This window comes from Acinonyx jubatus, chromosome D1, assembly GCF_027475565.1.
Source record: "Acinonyx jubatus isolate Ajub_Pintada_27869175 chromosome D1, VMU_Ajub_asm_v1.0, whole genome shotgun sequence".
In the NCBI taxonomy this organism is placed as follows: domain Eukaryota; kingdom Metazoa; phylum Chordata; class Mammalia; order Carnivora; family Felidae; genus Acinonyx; species Acinonyx jubatus.
Window position 1 is genome coordinate 67,778,940 of NC_069390.1, and position 24,684 is coordinate 67,803,623.

The window sequence follows — 24,684 nt, forward strand, 5'->3', positions numbered from 1 at the left end:
GTAGATGCGGTAATCTACATAAAGCACTTGGCAGAGCTGTGTGAGGTGGATATGGGGATGAGCTGCCCACATCTCCCTTTCAGGACTGAAGGAGTGATTCCCTTAGCCATATCCTCAGCTGTCAGCCCGCTTTGAGAATTTCCTTGACTGAAGAGAGCCACCTTGCCCAAAGTCACACCCTGTTCCAAAGGGTAGAAGTCCACAACCAATGACTGGTGGATGCAGGGCTACAAAGGCCTGGCTCCTCTATCCCAAGTTGGTTTGACTTTAAAGGACGACCCCAGCTACAGAGGCTCCTCATGGGCTCAGGTGAGTCTTCCTTGAGACCTCACCCAGCTCAGCCTCTCTCTGGGCTTTCTCCTGCTTCCTTCCCTTCTAGAGGTGTTGATCCCAAGAGCACTCCTTGATATGCTGATATCCATCTCAGAGAATGTTTCCCAGGAAACCCACCTTCTGACATTGAGGAAGGAGTGGGCCTGTGCATTACAGGCGGGCACTTGGTGCCAGCACCTCATAAGTTTGCCTGCCTACGTGGAAGGGGCTGCTCCTGTGCCCAGCCACCTCTAAGCACCTCCCCCCGGAAGCTGCTGGGATTGGGATGAGGGAGAGATTTAGGAGCTTGGGAAAGCTGTGGGGAGGAGGGCTGTTCTCAGCCGAGCCTTCCTCAGGCTCAAGGCAGTGGCCACTGTGGGAAAGAGTCAGAAAAGCAGTTCTCACTCCTCTTTGTGATTTACGCTGGACAGCTCTGGGCAGCCTGGCCCGTCCCCTCCTCCCTGAACAAGAGGGGCCCACAAAACTTCATGGCCTCCACAGCCCTGGGCTTTGGCCTCACTTCCCTCCCAGCCTACTTCTCCTGTACCTGTCTGCAGTCCTGCTTTCTGGATGGGAAACCAAGGAAAGTCATCCTTTATCTTCTGAGTTCCTCTGGACCACGCCTCCCCTCCAGCCAAGAGGCCAACAGCATCAGGGTCTAAAGATACCTGTGCCTTGGAAAACCACCTCCTGGGCTCAGCAGCTGGGGGAGAGGAGGCTCAGCTTCAGGGCTCTGTGGGCATCCAACACCTTTCATGGCTGACCATGGGCAAGTCACAGCACTTTAGCTTGCTCACCTGAGGAACGACACACCCCAACCCATTCTTCAAGGACCCACCTTGGAGTGTTCATGGCACACCTTCCTTCCTCCACTCTCATCACAGTGGCTGACAGAACCAAAGGAAGTAATGATGGGGAATCTGCACCAGCCCCCAAGTACCATGAAAGGGTATTCCCTGCCTAGGGAGGGAGACCTTCATCTCCTCTTTTTTGTCTTATGAAATGTTTATTTTTGAGAGACAGAGAGAGAGAGAGAGAGAGAGAGAGAGAAAGCATGCATGCGTGAGTGAAGGAGGGGCAGAGAGAAGGGGACAGAGGGTCTGAAGTAGGCTCTGCACTGTTGCACAGAGCCCAACATGGGGCTCAAACTCACAAACCTCAAGATCATGACCTGAACCAAAGTCGGATGCTCAACCAACTGAGACACCCAGGTGTCTCTCACTCCTCTTTAAGGCAACTGGAGAAAACACACCAGCAAACAAGAAAGACTAGGAGTTGGAACATTCTGAACCTTTTAAATGGCAGCCTTAGGAGTGGCGGGGGCGGGGGGGGGGGATGATCCTCCAGGAAAAGACTGGTGGGGCAGGCCAGAGGCTGGGGTAAGCCGGGGGGCAGCCTGATCAGTCCTAACTGACTTATTTACAAACTATGGACCTAATATTTAGCCCAGCTATGGGCTCCTGGTTTTTCTAGAGAAAGCCAGAAATCCAAGTTTCTATGCTTCCTTTCTCAAATGAAGTCTCCCGATTTTAAAATCTTGCCTACCAATTCAAAAATTTGAAAAATCACTGAAGGCCAAATCAAACACGTCCAGGGGCCAGATCGGCCGGCTGCCCATTTGTGGCCTGGGATCTGCAGGTAATACAGCCTCCTCCTTGACTGCTCTCAAGGCCTCTGCAATCTTTCCCCTGCCATGCTTTGCCCTACAGCCTCCCCTTCTACTTCCAGCAATGACCACAACCATTTGAGTGCCTTTCAGTGTTGTACAGACTCTATGGTTAGTCCTCACAAGAAGAAAACAAAGATCAGAGAGCTTATCTACACATACGGCAAGTAAAGGGCAGATTCAAGATGTCTGACCACAAAGCCAGAGCTGATTCTTCTGTAGAGTTACCAGGGACTGATCTCGGGGTTTCTCCCAAGTGAGACAGACAGAAAGGGTGGAGGGGAGGAGCTGGCCCCAGCCATTCACTTGTCTGCTCTAAGCTACTACAGGGGTAGTGGTCAGCCAGTCAGTACATTTGATCCTCTGTCTCTGGGCTCCTCTCTTGAGCAGCACACAGTCTACTGCAGTTGTTTCTGGGTCAGTCCCTCCAACTAGACTTTGAGTTCCTTGAGTTTGGGCCTGTATACCTTCTTTATCCCGGAAACTACAGGGAAATCATATAGATGTTTACCATGGGATGGACGGAAGCAACCAAATTAGATCCACCAGTCCAGATCTGCCCATGGAACCTCTGCTTGCCCTAGAGGCTTCAGATGTCTCTGTCTGCGGTCTGCTCCAGTCCCACCCCATCTGGGGTGACCTAAAGTTCCGTTTCTCTTCCTCTAACATCACAAAAGTTGCTGTCTCCAACTCTCTGGTAGTTAGCGCTCAGTCCTTAGAAGGGCCTCAAACTATGTTTGTTGAAGTCAACGAGTATTTTTTTAACTTGTGCCCTGACCAAAGGAGCAAAGAGAACCAGAAATCCAGTCTACGAGCCCCTCACCAAGCCTCTGCCAGCCCGGGGGAACGGGCACCTTCTTCTTACTGTTTAAGAGGGGATGGCTTTTTGTCATTCTTTTGAATTCCTCATAGCTTGCACGAAGGCACGGTGCATGCTGGTGGAGACCCCATTTCTCTGCTCCTGGCACTGTGCCTGGTACACGGAAGGCCCTCATCATGTCCGCTGAGTTCATTCACCTCAGCAGGCATCTACTGCATGCCTCCTATGTACAAGGTTTCACCACGGCTGAACCTCCTAGGAAGGTAGACAGATTCGTCTGCTGACATCAGCAGCACGTCTGCACAGGGCAGGCTGGAGTTAACTTCCCATCCAGTGAGCTGGCTTCCCTTAACATGGTTCAGATTTTATTATAGCTTCACTAGACACACCCTAGGAACTTGCTTCTTCTGGGATGGAGACCAAAACCCTCAGGGCCAAGGCCTGCATGTAACTGGAGTCTAAGCAGATAAGCGGGGAAGAGAAGCACAGGGCAAAATCACACCCAGACAGAGAGGTACGACATGAGCTTTTCACCGTGGCCAGGACTGAAGTCCCAGGGTCCTGGCCGTGGCTTGGCCTGGCCCCAAGAGCCAAGGTCCTGGCCTCCATGCTCTGGTTCTGAACGCTGCCACTCCCAGAGAGGGCCAGAAGTAGGTGGAATGCAAAGAGAAGTGTGCAGAAAGAAGCTGTACTCAGTGCCTAGTGCAGAGGTGGGAGTCGTTCAGGGAACTGGCAGGAACAGGGAGGGAGGGTCTGGGAGGAAGCAATGCTGGGGTGCCTCAGCCTCCCAGTCCAGCAGGGCGGTGCTGGCATCACCCCGAGAGGTATTTACACTGTGCTCAGTCAGCTCTAGCCCCTCCCCAGCTTGTGGGCCAGAACTACCCTCATGAAGCAGCTAGCAGATGTTCTGTATTTTTGCTTCACATGTTTCATCTGCAGAAGCGACATGACTTTTTTTTTAATGTTTATTTATTTTGAGAGAGAGGAGAGAACTCGAGCAGGGGAGGGGCAGAGAGAGAGGGAAAGAGAATCCTAAGCAGGCCTCACGCTGTCACTGCATAGCCTGATGCGGGACTCGAACTCATGAACCATGAGATCATGACCTGAGCTGAAATCAAAGAGTTGGGATGCTTAACCAACTGAGCCACCTGGGTGCCCCAAAAGTAACAATGATGTTAAATGTGAAAGCCCCCCTTGCTCTTCCACAAAAGTCCCTATGGCAGGAGGAGATCTGGGCATGTAGCCAGAAGCTAACAAGTTCCTACAAAGCTTCATGTCTTACATTTTAAAACCAACACAAAGTGTGCATTCTGTATTATATCCTGCTTATGATATAAACATGTTTTCCACTTAGATTTTTTTTCAGTAAAACTGATATTCCAGGAAGAAGCAGGTTTACTTTGTCACTCCATATGGACCACCTCCACTAACTGCATACACCCAGGCATGAAGGTACCATTCATCATAAGCTTTTCCTCTTGTTGAAGAATATCCTCATCCCGTGTCCTCTCTCCAAAGCCTACGTGGCCAAACTCTACCCCTCAATTCAGGGCCCTGCTCCGATGTCACTTCTCCCATGAAGTCTTTCTAAATTCCCCTTAGGCTAGAAGTAATCTCTGCCCTCAACCCTCAGCTCTCTCTGTGTGCTTCCTTTACCTCTGATCAGGTTCCTTGTTAGTCTTTTGTATCTCTGTTTTATTTTCCTCGTGAAAAGTCAGCTAGCGGAGAAGTTCTGGTTTCTCCCCAAATCCACCATGGAAACTGGCAGTGTATATTTAGTAGGTACTCAATACATGCTGAACATGTCTTCAGACTACTACTGCTACTACCACTGATGATGATGATGATAAGGGCAATTTCACATGGCTGTGGGTCAATGTAAACCTCTGCTCCATGGTGCGCTTATGCTTGGCTCTCACCGGCCTGTGCTCTGGGCCTGGGAAAGCCTTTGGTGCAGTGGCTCATTTTCTAGCTGGGGATGCCTCTGGTCCCGGTTGAAAGGACTCACCCAACCACAGAACAGTAGCAAAGAAAATGGGACCAGGGGCGCCTGGGTGGCTCAGTCGGGTAAGCGTCCGACTTCAGCTCAGGTCACGGTCTCACGGTCCGTGAGTTCGAGCCCCGTGTCGGGCTCTGGGCTGATGATGGCCCAGAGCCTGGAGCCTGCTTCCGATTCTGTGTCTCCCTCTCTCTCTGACCCTCCCCCGTTCATGCTCTGCCTCCCTGTGTCTCAAAAATAAATAAACGTTAAAAAAAAAAAAATTAAAAAAAAAAAAGAAAATGGGACCATACCTTAATATTGTCTTCTGGCCAAGAGTTCAGCATTGTTGCAAGGTGGCCCTTGTCATGAATGGTGATAAACAGCCCCCTAGGAAAAACAAAACAGGTACACACAGAGAAACCAGCCAGTCAGATTAGGAACAGAACAAAGACCACAATACTGTGTATCACTGCATCATTTAATTTTTCCCGCAGACCTGGGCAAAGGCAACCTCTGAATTGCCTGCCATGCCCTGGCCTTCCTCCAATGTCTCCTCTCCTCAAGGAGAGGAGTGGACTCCTCAAGGCAAGGAGTCCACGGGGCCAAGTGCTGTGCCCTCCTGGGGCCTGTGTTCTCCAGAGACTGCCCCTCCCTTCTGCCCTCTAGACCAGGCACACAGGACCCCAGAATTCTCTGAGGGACCCAAAGCTGCTTCAGGAAACTGTGTCGACCTCTTCTCTGAGGCCCACTCAGAGTACCCACTGTACTCCTCTGAGTACAGACCACACCACGGTGGGCAGACCCCTACGCCTGGGGCTGTGGCTGGAACATGGACGTGTGGGTTGTGGCATCCAGACACAGGCAGTGGGGGATGGAGCTGGGTAGAGGAGGAGGGGTGGGCTGCCAGCTGTGAGACACTTTTCCCTGCAGCACTAGAGCCTGTGACTTCTAAATTCAAACTTGGCCTTCCAGACCAGCATGAAGGTGTATCTGTAAAGGCGGGGGTGGGGGTGGAACATTATTTTACATAACAGTTCATTAGCATGATTTAGAACTTCTAAAGTTCAGCCCTCTGTATATGGACCTGAGTCTTTTGCCCTGGGATCGGGGTATGAAGATGGGATAGTTCGTGCCACTTCCTTCTTTCCCTTTTGTCCGATACACCCAAAAAGACTCCTTTTGCTAATGAAGCACTCACTGTTTTGCCAATGTGAGGAGGCCGGGGAGTTGTGGGAGAACAGCCTCCCCCATTCGCACTGCCCTGGCAAACTCAGAGAAGACTTCCCAACAGTACTTCATGGCTTCGTGAGATACTCACATTTTGGATCTGTTATTTAAATCATGCCTAGTTGGGGCGCCTGGGTGGCGCAGTCGGTTAAGCGTCCAACTTCAGCCAGGTCACGATCTCGCGGTCCGTGAGTTCGAGCCCCGCGTCAGGCTCTGGGCTGATGGCTCAGAGCCTGGAGCCTGTTTCCGATTCTGTGTCTCCCTCTCTCTCTGCCCCTCCCCTGTTCATGCTCTGTCTCTCTCTGTCCCAAAAATAAAACAAACAAACAAACAAAAAAACGTTGAAAAAAAAAAAATCATGCCCTAGTCAACGCTGTCAACACCCTGGGCCCTGTTCTTTAGTCTCAGCAGTCTTGTAAAACTCCCAACTGTGGACAAACCTCCTCTCTGCTCCCTGTACGCCTCCACCCAGGCGGCCAAAGGCAGGCGGAGAAAGTCTTACCACAGGACTGAATGGCACTTCCACAAATCCGTCACTGTCACCCCCCCACCGTGGACTCTCAACAACCGACCGGTCTTTGTTCTTTCAGTGTTTCTCCAGTCAAAATCCACTCTTTCTACTCTTTGCAAAGACCATTTTAAACTTCTGTTCTCAAACCTCCAACAAACAGCCTCACCTTCCCCCAACACCCCTAGTGACCTCGCCTCTGATGTCACATGAATCCACGGGATGGCATCTCTGTCAACCTCCCACCACCAAACCTGCAAACTTCTGCATCTGCAGACAGTTCCTTCATTCCTTCTGTTCCAATGAATATTATAAAGTCTTAATTACCTCTTCTCTCCTCTGCACTGTCCATTAACTTCCCATCAGCCCCACAATATCCCCGAACGTTTATCATCTTACAAACTTCTGGCTTTTGTTAGTGACAGTTTGTTGAACGGACTAAACTTTCTTCAGATAACAATAATAAAACTGTTATTTTTTTAAAACGATTATATTATTGTCACAAAGCTTAAGAGTGTATAAAATATACATTTTGAGGCAATGGAGGTTGGCCAAAAGCAGGCAGAAACTGAAAGGGAATTTACCTTTGAAAGCAGGAATTACACCTCTCGAGATTTACGAATTTGCAGCTTCATGTCTGAGGGGAGTCTAGTCTGAAGGCAACTTAGGGCAGCAGAGAGCCTTCCCAGCTCGAGGTGTCAGAGAGGGGAGTTAGGGCTGATAGAACAGCCAGGAAGTGAAAGGGGGCATTCTGGAAGGGAAGGAGCCACAGAAAGAATGAACTCCCAGGTCTGGGTATAAAACCCGCCCACATCATTAAGCTGCCGACCATCACCTGGGCACACACGAGGGCCTGGTAAAGAAGCCGCAGCTGCGAACAGCAAAACCCCAACAGAGATTTCAGTTGCTGCCAATCTGGAGAGGCAGGGTTTTACACAGAGCTCCTTTAGAATATTCTGCTTACTTTATGCATGTTAGACATTTTCCATCAAAAAACAAACAAACAAACAAACAAAACAAACCAACAAAGACCACCATGGAACCCCAAACTATTCTTGGCTTCCACGTTCCTTGCCAACACTGTTTCTTCTCTCTCCTCTCTTCCATCACCAAACTTCTTAATAGCGTGGTCTCCACTGGCTGCCTCCGGTGTTTGTCTCCAGCTGCAGCATGCCTTCTCTCACGGTCATGCGGCCAAAGCTGCACTTGCTAAGGCCGCCAATGATTTCCATATCCCTGAATATAACAGGGATTTTCATTCTTCATTGCCTTTGGCTTCCCAGTAGCATCGGACACTTTTACCTACTCCCATCCAACCTTCAGCCTCTGTGACTCTCTCTCTGAGTCTTCCTCTTACCTCTGGCTGCTTGAAGTTCTTTGTCTTTCATGTAGGGCCATCCAGCTATTAGGTGTTATAGTTCCTCAAAAACTTGTACTATTCCGCTTTCCTTCCTACCCTTATTACTGTATGTGCCCCAAAGCTTTGGGCCAGTGACTCTCAGATATCCACAGTCCAGAGTTTCTCACCTTTGGTGCTACTGACATCTGGGTTGGATAATTTTTGCTGTGAGAACTGAGGTGGCCCTGTGCACTGTAGGGTGTTTGGCAGTATCGCTGGTCTCTACCTACTATGGCAATAAGCACCCCCATACTCTGTTGTGACAACCGAAAATATCTCCAGACATTTGTAAATGTCTCCTGGGAGGCAGTGTCACCTCTGGATTTAGAGCCATTGTTCCAGCCCTTTATATTTAACTGTGTACCTGACACATCCCTTTGCATGTCTCAAAGGCACTTCAAACTCGGCAGGTCCAAAACCAAGTCTCTGATCCTAATCTCCCACCACTATGACTCAAAGACAGAACAAAACAAAGACCCAAGACAAACCTGATTCTCTTCCCTTCCTCCTTTTCTCAGTGAATATTAACCCCTCACCCCACACTCCCATCTAGTATATACATCTAGTTTAACAATCCCAGTCCCCTGGAATCAATCTTCTCCCCTTTAACATAACCCAATGCCAAGTCCTTCAATTCTACCTTCTATGTAGCTCCTGGTTCATACGCTTCTTTCTACCCTAACATCACCTCCCTGGTCCAGGCTCCTATTCTCTCTTCCCTAAAGAGAGAGTGGGGTATCCTTTGGGGCACCGCCTCTTGTCTGTCTCCAATCCATTGTCCATACAGTATAAAGAGAGAGGTTCTTGAAATCAAAGTCTTACTTCGTTATTCCTTGTGCTTGTCTTCCCATGACTCTTGGAATGAAGACCCAAATCCTTAACATGGCCGACCTGCAAGGCCTTGTGTGGTCTGGCCCTTGCCAACTTATTATCCTTACTTCACTCTCCCGTCATCTGCCACACTGGCCTTCTTTCCATCCCTCCACGTGCCATGATCTTCTTACCCCAGGACTAGTTCACATACTGTTCCCTTGCTGGGCACACCCTGCGTCTCCTCACTCTTTTTATTTTTATTTATTTACTTAAAAAATTTTTTTTAACGTTTATTCATTTTTGAGAGACAGAGAGACAGAGTGCAAGTGGGGGAGAGGCAGAGAGAGAGGGAGACAGAGAATCCAAAGCAGGCTCTAGGCTCTGAGCTGTCAGCACAGAGCCCAACGCGGGGCTTGAACTCACGAACCGCGAGATCATGACCTGAGACGAAGTCAGATGCCCAACCGACTGAGCCACCCAGGCGCCTCTCTCCTCACTCTTTGTTTAGTGAATCCTCCTCATTCTTCTGATGACTTCCGAGTCAAAGCCGAGCTCTCTGTTACACGTTCTCAAAGTACCATCCCTGCATACACAAACTTCTTACATTCATTTGTGTGGCTGTTTTGTTAATACGTCGCTACCTCCCTAATTAGACCGTAAGCTTCACTGGGGCAAGGTGAACATTTATTTTGTTGTTGTTGACTACTGTACATCCAGGCTTAGTCCACAATAGATGCTCAACACCTGCTTTGCGAATCAGTGGAGGGAGCAAGTGAACCTGAGAATGGCTGGAGGTTGAGGGATGAGAATGAAAGGTGCCGAATAAAGTTGGAGAGAAGAAAATTTTTATGCATGTGGGGTTGTTTCATGCACCAGGGATCACTAAGGCTGGGTGGGGCTGGGCTGGGTTAGACTGTGCCCTGTGGCTTAAACCAGGGGAATGCACATATGAAAGTGGGTGGACACGCCGGGGAAGAAGAAAACCCCGGAGTCTAAGACTTGGGGGATGCAGGGCTCCTTCCATCACATTGAGGGAGGGCAATGTGGGTGTTGGAATGAACTTATTCACAAGGTTTGAGAGCAAGTTCCAGCATTTGCTGTGCCATTTTGAAATGACCAAGGGGCACTCAGTCATATCAATGAAGATGAAAACGAGGCATTGGATTGGCTTCTTGGAAGTTGTTTTTATGAATGATCTCCAGGAAATGTGAGTTTGGACAATCGCACTATGTTCATAATAATGAACTTCAAAGAATGACTTGGATGAGAAAAGCAGCCACACATGGGCCTCCTGAAGTTTAAATAGGGGTACTTGCCTAGTGGCAGTAGAAGGGTAAATGGATCAAGGTGAGTACATAAGCCCAGAACTTTTAAAATTTATTTTTTCAACGTTTATTTATTTTTGAGACAGAGAGAGACAGAGCATGAATGGGGGAGGATCAGAGACAGGGAGACACAGAATCCGAAACAGGCTCCAGGCTCTAAGCTGTAAGCACAGAGCCCGATGCGGGGCTCGAACTCACGGACCGTGAGATCATGACCTGAGCCGAAGTCGGCCGCTTAACCGACTGAGCCACCCAGGTGCCCCAAGCCCAGAACTTTTAAAGAACCACCTTCTCCACCTCCCAAACCAGCCACTGCTCTGAGGCCTGACCTGAGGAGGTCTTGTTAGGGGTGTATTTCTGCTAGTTTTTACTTCCCCACAGTTGCACTTCTAATATCCATAAGTGATTTCCCCCCTGGGGTTGTCCAGAGCTAGTCACATGGAATAATAATGCCAACAGGATGCCAATTCTTTCCAGCTGGAAGAACTGAGTCCCAGGCTCGCTGATGACTCGCTGAGTGACCTTGGGGAAGTCATTTACCTATACTAATTAATCCCAGTGACGCACTCCTGGCCTCTTAAAGGTCTTAACTTGGCTCTGTTCTGGAAATGTCCCCACCCAAACAACTCTGGCTCTCAACATTCCCCTGATAAGATCAAGGCTTACTAGTGATACTTAACAAAAAGCTCACATACTAAGGGGTTTGATACATGCACACTATTCCAGATCTTAGCAAAGCTCTTGTGTGATTAATCCTAAACACAGAAAAAGTATGGTTACAAAAATTCTTTGGTACATTAAAACATTCCCTCTTCGTTGAAGATAAGGAGAGGGAGGAGGGACATTCACTTAAAGTGAATGTTTCACATTTAAATTTGAGTTACTAAAATTTCAAAAGATTTTTTCTCTTTTTTTGCATATATGCTCTGCAGGGATCATGCTATAAAAAATAACACCTTTTGAAATGTATCAAGAGCTTTTAATCACTTCTCAAAGTGCTCTTCCATCTATTATCAAAACTATAGTGGGAACATCTCAGTGGCTCAGCCAGTTAAGCGTCTGACTCTTAATTTCAGCTTAGGTCATGATCTCGCATTTAATGAGTTTGAGCCCAGCGATGGGCTCTGTGCTGATGGTGGGGGAGCCTGCTTGGGATTCTCATTCTCTCTCTCTCTCTCTCTCAAAATAAATAAATAAACTTTTAAACAAACTGTAGCTACAAATGATCCCAAACTGATTGCCCTGGATGAGGATTTTGAAATATCTAGTCCGAAGACTTCATCTTATAAAAGAGGAAACGGACATCCAGAGAGGCCACTGTGGCCAGTAGTGAAACATTCCTCTTTGATGCATGTTGGTGAGAATGTAAAATGTGCAGAGTGAGGGATTCTGATGATAAACAAATGGACAGCAGGTTTCCAGCAGGATTCTATGGGGTTCTCTTGCCCATCCACCCATTTCCTGGCAGAACTGCATCTGGGAAGAAAGAAAACCTCTTAAATGCCTTCAGCAACCTATTTGCATGTTTAGCCACTTTCTAGTCAGGGGACACTATCTTTTCCAGCAGTACTTGGTGATGGGGTTGGCTGCTATGTCTGTTTCCATGAGGTTCTGATCAAGTGAGAAATGCAGACATTCACTCCTCTCCATTCCTTCTTAGTGACTTCAGGAAGTAAATACATAAGCACCATGGGAGGATCTCCTACCTGCACCTGCTTTGTCTCACCCTGAGACCTCAGACTCACAGGTGTCCCTGAGGCTGGAATAGGGATTTTCAGCTAATTCCCAATAATCCAAAGTACTGAAAATGATGGGGCTGCAAGCGACGCAAGCGTGGTTTTGGAGAAATGGCAGATGGAAGGTAGCACAGACTAGGGGTTAGACGTATGTGCTTTACAACGATAGCCCCTGTGTTCAAAGCCTGCCTCTGCTACTCACCAGCGATGTGTCAATGGACAAGTTACTTCCCTTCCTCAAGCTTCAGTTTGTAACATGACAACATGACACCAGGTGCTTCATATATTTGCTATAAGGACTAACTAAGACAATGCGTATTTAGTTTATCAGAGTATCTGTTGGTATACAGTAAGCATTCAACAAGTGACAGCTTTTAGCGCTGCTGAGCTAGTGTCGTAAGAGTCCAGACTCAGGGAGCACCTGGGTGGCTGTCGCTTGTATCCAACCTCGGTCCAGGTCATGATCTCACGGTTCGTGAATTCGAGCCCTGCATTGGGCTCTGCGCTGACAGTGCGGAGCCAGCTTTGGATCCTCTGTCTCCCTCTCTCTCTGCCCCTCCCACCTCTTCAAAGATAAATAGATAAAATTAAAAAAATAAAGAGTCCAGACTCAGGAATCAGACCGCCAGGGTTCAAATGCTGACAAAATGCCAGTGAAGTACCTGGCCCATAGTGAATGCTTGGTAGATTTCAGTAGCTAATTATTAACTTGTATTTTAACTAGAATTATACTAAATCAATGTGCATATTTTTAAAAGCCACGACTGGCAGTTATATGTGTCTTTGGTGAAACAGGAAAACAGTCATAAAGTTTGGTGGAAAATCTTTTCATTATGTGGGTCACTGAGTGAGGGCAAAATACTGGGGTGATACACACTTGGGACTAAAAGTTTTCCATGTTCCCTGCAAGAGCTAATATTCAATGAAAGTGTTATCAAGGGCAGACTGAAAGGAAATACAGGGCACAAATGGGCAATATTCATTCATTCACTCACTTATTCACCATTCATGCACTCATCAACTTATCTCTCCATCCATCCATTCATCCATCCATCCATCCATCCATAGGCTTTTTTGAGTATCTCTCTTCCAGGAACACTATTAGGGCTAGGCTCTTTATGTACATATCTTAATTCTCACGAAAAACTATCAGGTGGGCAACACCCCCATTTGATAAAGGAGATTAAGAAGCACAGATGTGGAGGTAGAGGTGAGATTGAAGCACAGGTCTCTTGATCCCAGAAACGTGGTTCCTTTAGTGTGTGATTTGGGATAAGTCACTTCAACTCTCTGTGCCTTAGTTTTCTCCTCACTAAATGGGAACAATGGCTTCTCCGTTATGGAGTGACTGTGGATCAAACAAGCAAGTTCACAAAAACTCTGCACACCAGAAAACCCTACAGACGTGAATCTTGGTGTTTGTCTGACCTTGTCCAATATGGTGAGTCTGAGAGGGGGTGAAGTCCTCCAAGAGCATGCCAGTCCTTCTGGTTTCCTGGGGGCCCTTGATGGATGAAGTTAGGTGTCAAGAAGCTATCTGAGCCCACAGATGGGTCTATTTCAGCCTTCTTTCCATGAGAAGGAGCCAGAACCCCACGGAAATGAATGATGCCCTGTGAAGCACTACCTTTGACAGCTGGCGTGATGTTATCATCCTGCTCCAAGGCACAAAGGGAGGTAGGAAGGTGGGAAGCTCCAGGAAGCCCAGGGCTGAGACTCAGAGGCGTTTCCAGCTTTTGAATGAGTTATAGGCTGCCCTGGGGGATCCCAAGGTACTGAACATCCTGCAGTGAGCTAATGCAGCCTGAGCATTCATCAAGGCCAGTGACTCCTCTGAGTAATTAGAACAGAATGTCCTGCACCATGCTAACAAAGATGGGCACCTGGGACAGAGGCACTCCTGGGAATCTCTCCTTGTTAACAGTCATTAAGTGGGACAGCACAAACAAAAAACAAAAAATAACCTTGGCTACTGGTTACTTCCCCCAAATTTTTCCTGTTTACTTCAGGGAAACACTTTTGGACCCTGAAGGAAGAAAAAATACACAGAGTGAATATGGCCAATTGCCAACCTCTGGAATCCAGGGCTTAAATAAATACATGCCCTGCTTTATATAACATACAGCCTATTCTCGAAAAGCTGTGAGTAAATAAAATATCTATACGTAAAATTATATTATACATGCACTTTGGAGGTTGCTGTTTTAGGGGGACCTGCTGAGAATTGTTTGCAAATGTAGATCACTGTCCCCTGATTTATGTCTTTCACAAATTTGGGCTTTCATACTTCAGTTTCTAGAAACAGAACTTAGATTCTCTCTTGGCTGGTGCCTGGACAGCAGGACCCACTGACCAAAGTGGTGAAGTGGCCAGAGAAGTGGGGCAGTGCCCTTCTGCATGGAGCTTCGGGATAAGCATGCAGAGACAGGGAAGAGATGGAATGATGCTTATGCTCTCTTCTTTCACATACGTGACCCTTATGGCCTGACAGGCATATCTGTCACGGACTGTTCACCGTGGAGCACAGCTGACGTGACACTTTGGGGTGCAAGTGCTTAAGGGCCAGTGTGCGATTCACCACCTGGTCTTTCCCTTTGCCATGGCAACCTGTCCAGTTCCAGATGAGGCTACTTCACTAGCCTGGTTCCAGAGGGAGGAATCCATGAAGCACCACCTCCAGCTGCCCCACAGAGGACAGGATGCAGGAACACAGAATATATTTTAAGAGTTGAGATTCTTAGGGTTGTTTGTTCTGCCACGTAAACCAGCCATGGTACTCCCTGTGCAACAAGATCTCCTGGAGGTGCCCCGTACGTAAGACAAATGTTGGGGCTCTGGTGAAGCAGAGGCGAGGGCCCGTCTTCTCTGAGGTACCACCTGGTGCTCTTCATCTCGGCACTGTTCCCACAACAGATCTCGGGCAATGACAGCAGAGAAAAACAATTCCTGATTGGAAATGGTACTGTGGTACTGTGAGTTAGTAGTTGGTATTTAGGAAATTAAGTATTTTTTTTTTAATGTTTATTTTTTTCAGAGAGGGAGACAGTCTTGGCCAAGTATTTTCTAGGTTAGAAAAACTCCAAGCCAACTACTACAAGTTGACTTGTGTCTCCACCAAAAGATATATTGAAATCCTAAGCCACGGTACTTGTGATCTTATTTGGAAATAGGGTCTTTGCAGATGTCATGAGGCTGAGGTCGCAAGGAGGACCCTGATCTGATATGACAGGTGTCCTTAGAACAAGAAGTGGGGATACACAGGGAGAAAATGGCCATGTAGTGCCGGAGGGGAGACTGAAGTGATACATCTATAAGCCAAGGAATGCAGGAGTTGCTGGCAAACAGCACGAGTTAGAAGAGGCAAGGAAGGATTCTCCCCTAAGATCTCAGAGAGAGCACAACTCTGTGGCCACCTTGACTTCTGGCCTCCAGCACTGTGAGACAATAACTTCCTGTTGTTCTAAGCCCCCAGTCTGTGCTGTTTTATTACAGCAGCCTCAAGGAAGCTAATGCACCAGCTGTCCACCATCCGTGCAGCAGCCACGAGCAGTGGCGATCACGACTCTTTCCCTCCTAAAACTCCAGTGGGATGGAATGTTGCAAGGGCAGGTGCCGGTGAGGTTTCCTCCATCCAACAAAGGCCTGTAAATTACATCACTATCTCCAGTTTCCATCAGGAGCCAGAAAAATCCGCTTAAATTTTAGAATTCAGTTACACGAAAGAGAAAGAAAAACAAAGATAATGTTCACTTAGGAGAGTGTTATTTCTTGAGAAAAAGACTCTTAACCCTTATCTCTGCCTGCAGAGGACTAACCCTTAGAAGTTTCCTAAAATAGAACTGGGGGGATAAAAACCTAGCAAAATCCACTCAAATAGACAACATTCATTTAGGCTTCTTGTTACCAAGTCCAACACAAAAGAAGGACTTAATTAAAACAGGGTTGGTGACACAAGGCAACACACCGAGGCTGGGCTCAGCAGGAGGGACGTACACGTTCAACTCTGGAACAAAGGCTCACTGTTGCCACGAAACCACCATTCCACACATTTTTGGCAGGACAGACACATTTTTGGGCAGGAAGGGAAGCTATCCTCTGAAATACTGCAAGAGGCTATCTGTAGGGTTCAGCAATGGTCTCCCAGAGCCAGCAGCACAGCGGGACAAGGTAGGTATGAGAAGTGCCAAGGGCTTCTGCAGCCCAGCACCTGGTGAGGCATAGCCTGAGGCCAAGGTGAGGAAGCTGTCCCTGCCTTGGAGAAACTTAAAAATCATATCTTTCCTTGATTCTGTCAAGTGTCCTCAGGGACTGTGGCTAAAGTAAGGGATGAGTTTGTGGTAGGTCTCTCACAATCCTTTGGTTTTATTTTCTATCTTGAGAAACATTTTGATTATTTTAATCCGCTGAACAACCATAGCTAATTTCCTGTACCTTGGGCAGCCCATCCTGTTTCCATTCTGTCGCCCTCTAGGTGGGATGTTACGAGGGGCCTGTGGAGGCCCCCTTTCCTTCCGACCCTCCCAGGTCACAAGTGATGTGGAGTGTTTCTGCCCTTGGAGTGAGGCATAAGGGTGAGGACTGAGATGTTTGCCACGTGACTCCTTCAGTGGGAGTGCGGAGTGGGCATGGTTTCCTGGATCCCTTGTGCTTGAGGTTAACATCTGCCTTGCCCCCTGCACAGGTTCCATGCATTCTGCTTCCTGCCAGGCATTGTGCAGGGCACATGAATGAGACTGATTCAGTGGGGTTTTCTGATGGAGGCAGATCAGAGGGGAAAAAATGAAGTACATTGTGGTGTAACAGCTTGCTGGAGGACGGGGAGAACTACAGAATAAGCAGGCCCAGGATGGCGAAATCACAGGGTGAAAAGAGCCACAGAGCTGGGCTCAGAGTCCCCAGTCTAGGGCCCTTTGGTTCCACTGTCCCCTTTCCCTTCCTCTTGCTGCTGTGGGATGATGCCCCCCACGCAGACTCAAAGCCTCAGATGGGCAGGGACCAAATCCACAGTTTCCATTGACCACAGGTCCCCCAGTATAGCCCTATGGACACTGTATCCCTTCAGAAAGGGATTTCCAAAGAGATGATCTCTTCCTTTCTCTCCCTCCCTGGATGTGGGAATGGAGTAGTCAGGACCAGAGTGCCAGTGTGTCCACTACCACATCTAGCCCTGTGAATTTGAGAAAGTTACCAGACCTCTCTGAGGTTGCTTCTCCATCTGAGAAATTTAGGATTCTGTGACATAATCTATCAAGACCTGTACTTTCCAGGTTGTTATCTGCAAGGATGCAAAGGCATGAGCAAAGACAATGAATCAGTGACACCAATACTGTAGTTCATGACAAATATGCACAAAAGGGGAAACTGAGTAATAAAAACATATAATAAAATGAAAATGAAGCTTTCATAAATTTTTGTAGTATAAGCAAAGAAAAAAAACATAATAAAGGAAAAAAGAAAAAGAAAAGAAGAAATCCATGCACTTTTTGGATCTGTTGCAAGAGCACAGATTTGGAACTAGAGAGACCCCCAGTTCAAATTCCAGCTCTAACCAACCCTTATTCACTTGCTGGGCAACTTCGACAAATTACTTAACCTCAGTATTAGTTGCTTATTATTTAAATGGAGTTCTAATTAGTAATTAATTTAATAATTAAGTCCTCTCATAAGTTTGTGTGAGCATTAAATAACATAATACAATGTCAATCACAAAGTAGCCTCTCCATCAAATCTTAAGTCGGAACCTAATAAATATTTACCAAAGGAACAAGTATCAGTTCAGTTCACCTCAAAGGGACACTGAATTTTGTACCATGGGTCACAGACAGGGTGACTACATATTATGGCTTGCCTGTGTCTTGGCACAATTATTGTTTGATTTCCTTTTCACTTTCAAAAACATATTGACCTGCACAGTCTATGACGCTCAATACTGCAGACATTTATGGGATGCCTAGTGTGGAAAGTCAGGCCTATCTTTCTGGTGCTGTTGTTCTGAATCCTTTCCCTGTGTTGTCATTAATTATAACCCTACTAGTAACACAAGGCACCTGTGAAGTGGCTAATATCACCCAGTCTTTTGCTCTCTCAACTTTTAGGAAAAGTCTACAGCATACTTTGTGCCAAACTCTGCAGAGTTGGTGTTGAACCCAGACAAAGGATGGAACCTTCAAGGTGATAGACCTGCAAACCTTTTAGTCTTGCCTCCTTGTGGGTCTGATCTTTGGTCTCAGGTAACTCATCATTTTTACCTCAGCTGCTGTGTGAAGAAAGAAATAAAGGAAAGGAAAGGAAAGGAAAGGAAAGGAAAGGAAAGGAAAGGAAAGGAAAGGAAAGGAAAGGAAAGGAAAGGAAAGGAAAGGAAAGGAAAGGAAAGGAAAGGAAAAGGAAAGAAAAGGAAAGAAAAAAAAGAGAGAGAAAGCAAGCAAGCAAGCAAAGAAGGAAGGAAAGAAAGAAATGAAAGAAAGAAAAAAAGAATTTGGGGAGGACGCTATGTTCTGAATGCATCCCCCTAAATTCATATGTTGAAATCCTAATGCCCACCATGATTGTACTGGGAGGTGGCGCCTTTGGGAGGTGATTAGGTCATAAGACTGGAGCCCTCAATGAATGGGAGTAGTGTCTCATAAGAGGTCCTGGAGAGTTCCCTAGTCCCTTCCTCCATGTAAGAATAAGGAGAAATCTGCCACCTGGGACAGCCCTCACCCAACCATGCAGAGCCCTGAGCTCAGGCTTCCAACCTCCAGTGTCTGTTGTTTGTCAACCACGCAGTCTGTGGTACTTTGTTACAGCAGACTGAATGGACTAAGACATGCCCACTTGGAATACTTTACAAATACTATACCATTTACTCATTGCCACAAACCTGGGAGCCAGCTACAGTTCCTATTTCCATCTGAAAATACTGAGGCTGGCTGAAACGAGGTAACATCACCGAGACAGAAAGAAGGCACTGTGCCTTCAGGTGTGTTGTTGAAGTGGTAGGAGACATTTGTAAAACACCAAGCTTTTGTCAGCATAGACAAAGACTGGAGTAACTTTCGCCCGTTAAGCATCTGACTTCGGCTAAGGTCATGACCTCACGGTCCCTGAGTTCAGGCCCTGTGTCAGGCTCTGTGCTGGCAGCTCAGAGCCTGGAGCCTGCTTCCAATTCTGTATCTCCCCCCCCCCCCCCCTCAACCCCCCAACCGCCCTTTCTCTCTCCTTCTCTCTCTCCCCCTACCCCACTCATGCTCTGGCTCTCTCAAAAATGAGTAAACATTAAAAAAAAAATTTAAAAAAACTGGAGTAACTTTCTAATTATTTTTCTATTTTTTTTCTTCCCGGAATTTGCAAATCTCAGCTATTCCTCTGGTGTCATTGATTATGAATGCTTTTTGGCAGGAGAAAATTGTTCAAGGCTCATTCCAAGGGTTGGAGAGGAATTTCTCCACCTGTTCTCTTTGAATTAAAAGGATCCTGATAAGGTGTACAAATAACTGAAGAAGAAAGCGTGGTTTTCATTTAAGAAGCACGCACACAGAAGAGCTAAAGAGTGTGCCTTGTATCTCCATCGTCATTGGCTGACTGAACAATTTATAATCAGGAGGACAAAAAAGGTCTCATAGATGGAAATTTCAGCTGCAATTGACACCCCTGTCCAAACAGCAAATCGGTTCAGAATCTAAACATTCTAATTTTGCAATTCACAGATGCTTCCAATTAGAATAGGGAAGGTTAATGTGGTTTCAGCTGTTACTTGAAAATATTAAAATGTGCCAAGAAAATGCAGACAGAGTTGGTACAAAGGAGTTTCTTTTTCTACTGAAATATTTACTCCTCCAAAAATAATAATCACAGAGGCTTCAGGCCCCCTCTTCCCAGAGAAGTCACACTTAATACTCTTCACTTTCTTTTATGGTGGTGAACATGGTACAGACCCACACAGGCTTCCACTTCATAAAGCAAACAAACACCTTCCTGGGGTCGAGAAGAACTCTCATCTGGGTCTCTGGGCAATAAGTATTTTGGAACATGGCTGTGCTCTAACATAAACTTCTGATTTATCCAAGCAAATAATCATCAAACCTGAGAGTCTGAAATTGCGATACCACCGACTCAGAGGCCAACGCACTGCTTGTTTACAGGTACCTGTGAGATAGGGAGGGAAAAACATCCTGTTTGTTTTTCCAAAGCAGATTTGAGAAGTAGTCCCACATACTCTTTTTCCACTGAGTCATAAATTTCTGAGGCCTCAGTTTGAGAAATAGGCTAGGAGCTCAGAACCCTACCCGAACCCACTGAAACAATGGGCCCCACGCCAAGGACAAGCTGAAACTGTAAAAGCTCGGAAGTTTCATGCTAGCATTTATGAGACAATTCTATGGGCAGGCATCTGCATTCTATCTTGAAGCAATTTGTAAGTGGAAGACTCTGCCCACTTTAATTTATTATATAAACATTTCTGGGGCTATCACTGCATATTAGTCATGAAAGCTGGAATTTAATAAAGGAGAACAGAATGCAGTTTTCAAAGAGGACAAAAGTTCACTGGGAAAACATATGTGCAAACCTCAGGGACCCTGATCACTGGAAGCAAATGTAAGAGACAGTTAAGTGCCTGAAACCAAATGTCTGAAAGGGCTGCTCAGCAGGAGCAACAGGGGCGGGGAGACATTTAACTTCACTTGTCATTCTGATGGAGTTGAGTCTCCCAACTATAAATGTTAAGGGAAGAAGTCTCACAAAACTCAAGATCAGGAATGTTCAAAGACAAGACAGCATTTCTCTGAAATGCCTAGGGAAAGCTGTGTGCTTCTCTGGTCAGAAATAAGTCCCAGTTGGACCCACTCAATTCAAAACCCCAGTGTTACTGTCAAGCTTAGGAGCAGAGGCTCAGACAGACACACACTCCACTCTCAAGTCTTCTGGTTAGTAGTTGAGTGACCTTGACAGATGACTACACTGGAGCCTCAGTTTCCTCATCTGTAAAATAGGGATAACAAGACGTTTCTAATAAAGTTGTATGTGACACTTAGAAGAGATAATATACGGAGAACAGTATACTGTGTGGCACATTCGGCAAGGGCTCAATACATGGAAGCTATTTTTCCTATTATTCTGTGTAAACTATCCTAAAAAACCCTTCGCATCCTGGGCTTACTATTAGTAGAAGAAACATAATGAGTAAAGCTAAAAAAAGCTGACTTGATCTGATTTATGTATGAACTATATGTTTGCAACATTATTGCTTTTTTCTCTATTAGAATACCTTGGGTCTATATAGCTAACACCCCAACTATTAGATGACAGCAATATCAAAAGAGGATCTTAATCCATTCAGGAGACTGTGATAGTATTGGTGCCACTATGAGTAATTTTTACTGTTACACTGAGAAACACAGCATGTCCAGTCCTTCTTTTCTACTGGCTTCTATAAGGTGAAAGCAGTCATTCATGAACTATTCCAACAATTCCTTATTAAACCCCTCCATGTAACAGGCACTGTCCTAGGCACTCGGCATATTTATTTCAGTTAATAAAACAGACGAAACCTACTGCTTTCTGGAGCTTATATTCATTCATCCATTCTTGTATACGGGTCCTGCCATGCCAGGAGTTACAGAAAGGATGAAGATAACAAAGATGAATAAGACACACTGTCTGACACACTCTCCAGCTTAGCTTTACATTCTATTAAATTCCAGAAACACTGATCCAGGCACTTATTGAGTGCCACTCTGTCCTAGGTCATGTGAAGGTCTACCCGCTGCAGATTCTTTTCTTTTTTTAATTATTATTTTATTTTTATTAAAAATTTTTTAAATGTCTGTTTATTTTTGAGAGGAAGAGAGACACAGTGCAAGTGGGAGAGGGGCACAGAGAGAGGGAGACACAGAATCCAAAGCAGGCTCCAGGCTCTGAGCTGTCAGCACAGAATCCAAGGCGGGGCTTGAACTCACAAACCGTGAGATCGTGACATGAGCCAAAGTTGGACGCCTAACTGGCTGAGCCACCCAGGCGCCCCTACCTGCTGAAGATTCTTAAAGGAATCAAATCACCTTTTACATTAATGTTAAAAAGAAAATTTTAAGACACACTGCATTTTAAACAAAGTTAATAGAGTTAAAGCTCTTTGTCTTTAAGGAATCATTAGTAATAGAATCTCACTCATCCAGGATTCTATTAACAGTCATCAGGAAAATGAGATTCCAATTTTCTTCTATCCTTGCTCCTATTCTAACTATTGGTCCTTCCTTACACCTTCCTTCCATCCAACAAGGCCCATCTAACAAGGCTCTGTGCTGGGGGCTGGGTGTCCAATGGTAAGCTAAACAAATATGGCTCCTGCCCATAGCAAGCTTACAGTCCAGTAGTGTGGGAAGAGTCCTGCATGGCAAACAGAAGTAGTTCAATTCTACCTCTCTCTCACTACCTATACAGCCTGGGGGAGTCAACCTCAGGAATCCTCATTTGCTCAAGTCAAAGGGGCTGCACTATCTGTTTCAGAGAGTGCCTGGCAGGACTGTATTTGAATTCATACTAAAACTTCAAGGTACTTTATAGATATAAGTAATAATTATGAGTTATGGTTGATCCCCCAAATGATGGGGGAACATCTATCTCTCTACACAGTAGAAAGGAATAAAGAGGCAGGAGACTTGAGTTCTAGTCCTACCATTTCCATTGACTTGCACCCCTGGTTGAGGAGGGTGTCATGTCCCCTCTTGGCCTCAGTTTGAGAAAGTTGATTTATAGAATCAGGATCGTGTCACTGTGTGCTGCAAAGGGAGGCGAACCTACAGAAATGCAGACAGAGCCCAGGGTGTCTTCAGAGCTAATCCCTTCCACCCCCTCACAGACAGGGCTCCACCTGAGATATCCTGAGGAGATAGGACTCTTTCAAAGTCCTCTTAGGAGGCCGATGCCTCAGCCTGTCTTGGAACCCACAGTGGGGGGATATCTGGGAGTTTTGGGGGACTGGGCTGCAGGTGGCACACAGGTAACATCTGTGTTGGTTGTGTAGGGTACTTTTAAAATTGGAGGCCATTTAATATCCCGACACCAACTCAAGGGAGTATCATGGCAGCAGGAGCCATGAAGTGCTTGGTATGTCCTTGCCATGTGACTAAAAGGCTCTGTCGGTGCAGGTATGAAGGGCCCGCCAAGGTGCAAGCCCTGGCCCTCTTCCTGATGCTTTGTAACAGGGCAGCACAGTTCAAGGCCCCACTTTACCTCGTCTTCCCCCAGGGGACTCCAGCCGACACCTGCTGTAACTCCATTCAGCCTAAGGAACGTGTTTGCTTTGCCACCGTTGTTTGTGGGGTAAGGGTGTGCACATGATTCAGAAATGCTGAGTTTCAGCAACACAGGACTAGAGAGGGCTTCAATGAGGAAGGCGAGGTAGTGGACAAGGACAGGTTTGGGTTTCAACACTGCCACTCACCAGCCAGATGGCTCTCGACAAGACCCGCATCACCTCTGAACCTCTCCCCCTGTGACATGGGACAATAATGCCTTCCGATTTCTCAGGGCTATTGTGAGAGTCAGAGATGGTAAAGGTACTGTGATCATCACCGTACTGGCCACACAGTGAAAGGCAGTGGTAGTCGTGGCTGTTGTAATCCAACTTGAGGTTCCATTTCCAGAGCCTCATCTCAACTTTTCCCTACTGTCATTATGCGGCGATGCAGTTCAGAGCCAGCAAATCTCCCTTCACAGCCACATCACGCCGGTGTCCGTGTGCTGCAGTGTCCTGGGTTTTCACCTTCATCTCCACGTCTAGGACCCTCTCTGGCTCTTCTCTCCTGGTGCTTGAGGGAATACAGCACTTCTCTGTGGCCTTGCTCTTTAGTCTTCCTGAATTATCTTCCTCAAAAAATGCTTTTGTTACAATCTCCCTGCTCCAAAGTGTATCGCCATCTCTGACTGACGCAATCCAAACCCCTCACTCGGCCTCACATCAGCTCCATCTTCCCCACCCCGTCAATGGAGTGAATTCCTCACACACCCTGCACGTGCTGTGGGCCAGTGTGGTAGTGAGTCCTCCGTCCCGGACATGCTCAGTTACCAGAGAGAAGAGGCTCGTGAAGGCAGCAGTGAGGGTGTGTGGTCTGAAGCCTGGGTGGTGCTCCCATGTAGTGGATGTGTAACCCTTTTCAGTGACTTTAACTCACGGTGCCTCAGTTTCCTCTTCATTAAAATGGGCCTAATAGGATTAGTTACCACAAGGAGATGTCGTGGGGACTACGTGTGAAGCACCTACAAGAGTGTCTGGTGCATCAGAAGCTCTGAATAAACCAACGTGAGCTACCACTCGGTGACAGACATGACTCAAGCATCCTCTCAGGAAGGGGCACTGCTTTCAGCTGTAGGCAAGACAAAACTGGCTGGGAAGAGGAAATTCACTGCATATAACAAGTCCAGGGGAAGGCAGCTCCAGGATTTGTTTGTTTAGTGGCTCAACCATGTCACCAAGGACACAAGTTCCCCACATTAATTTTGGGCATTAACGGCCTGGACCCCGAGCTGTTTATCCCATGACCGTAGGATGATCATCACAGTTCCAGGCATCCTGGGCAAACATGAAAGTGTCATGGGAAGAAGGAGCCTTCTTGCAACAAGAAAAACCTTCCCAGAAGTCCTCGGGTGGACGACCCTCATATCTCTTTGGCCAGAACAGGATTGGCTGGGATTAATTAGGACCCACTGCTTGGTGCTGGGAAAGGCCAAGACTTCCTCAAAGCACATGGCCATTTGGGGGGAAAAAGATAATGGAGAAAAAATAAATAAAGCAAACAACAACCAGGGTTTTGTTAAGGAGGCGGAAGGGGCCATCAGCAGTGTCTTTTGTATTTCCAGTGCTGAGAGTCTGTGATTCTTGGCTTGTTCCAGCCACATGTCTTACTTTATGCAGTTCTT

The 24,684-nt window shown here is 46.7% G+C and overlaps 1 protein-coding gene across 3 annotated transcripts in view; it reads right to left on the bottom strand.

The window, feature by feature from the left end:
* The window catches only part of ME3 (malic enzyme 3), a 186,347-nt gene that overhangs the window by 62,731 nt on the left and 98,932 nt on the right, over positions 1 to 24,684 (bottom strand). For all 3 annotated transcript variants that reach the window (XM_027039987.2, XM_027039985.2, XM_027039988.2), the window contains one exon: positions 5,091 to 5,166. In XM_027039987.2, coding sequence (XP_026895788.1) covers positions 5,091 to 5,166 — 76 coding nt within the window. The remainder of the gene's footprint in view (positions 1 to 5,090; positions 5,167 to 24,684) is intronic.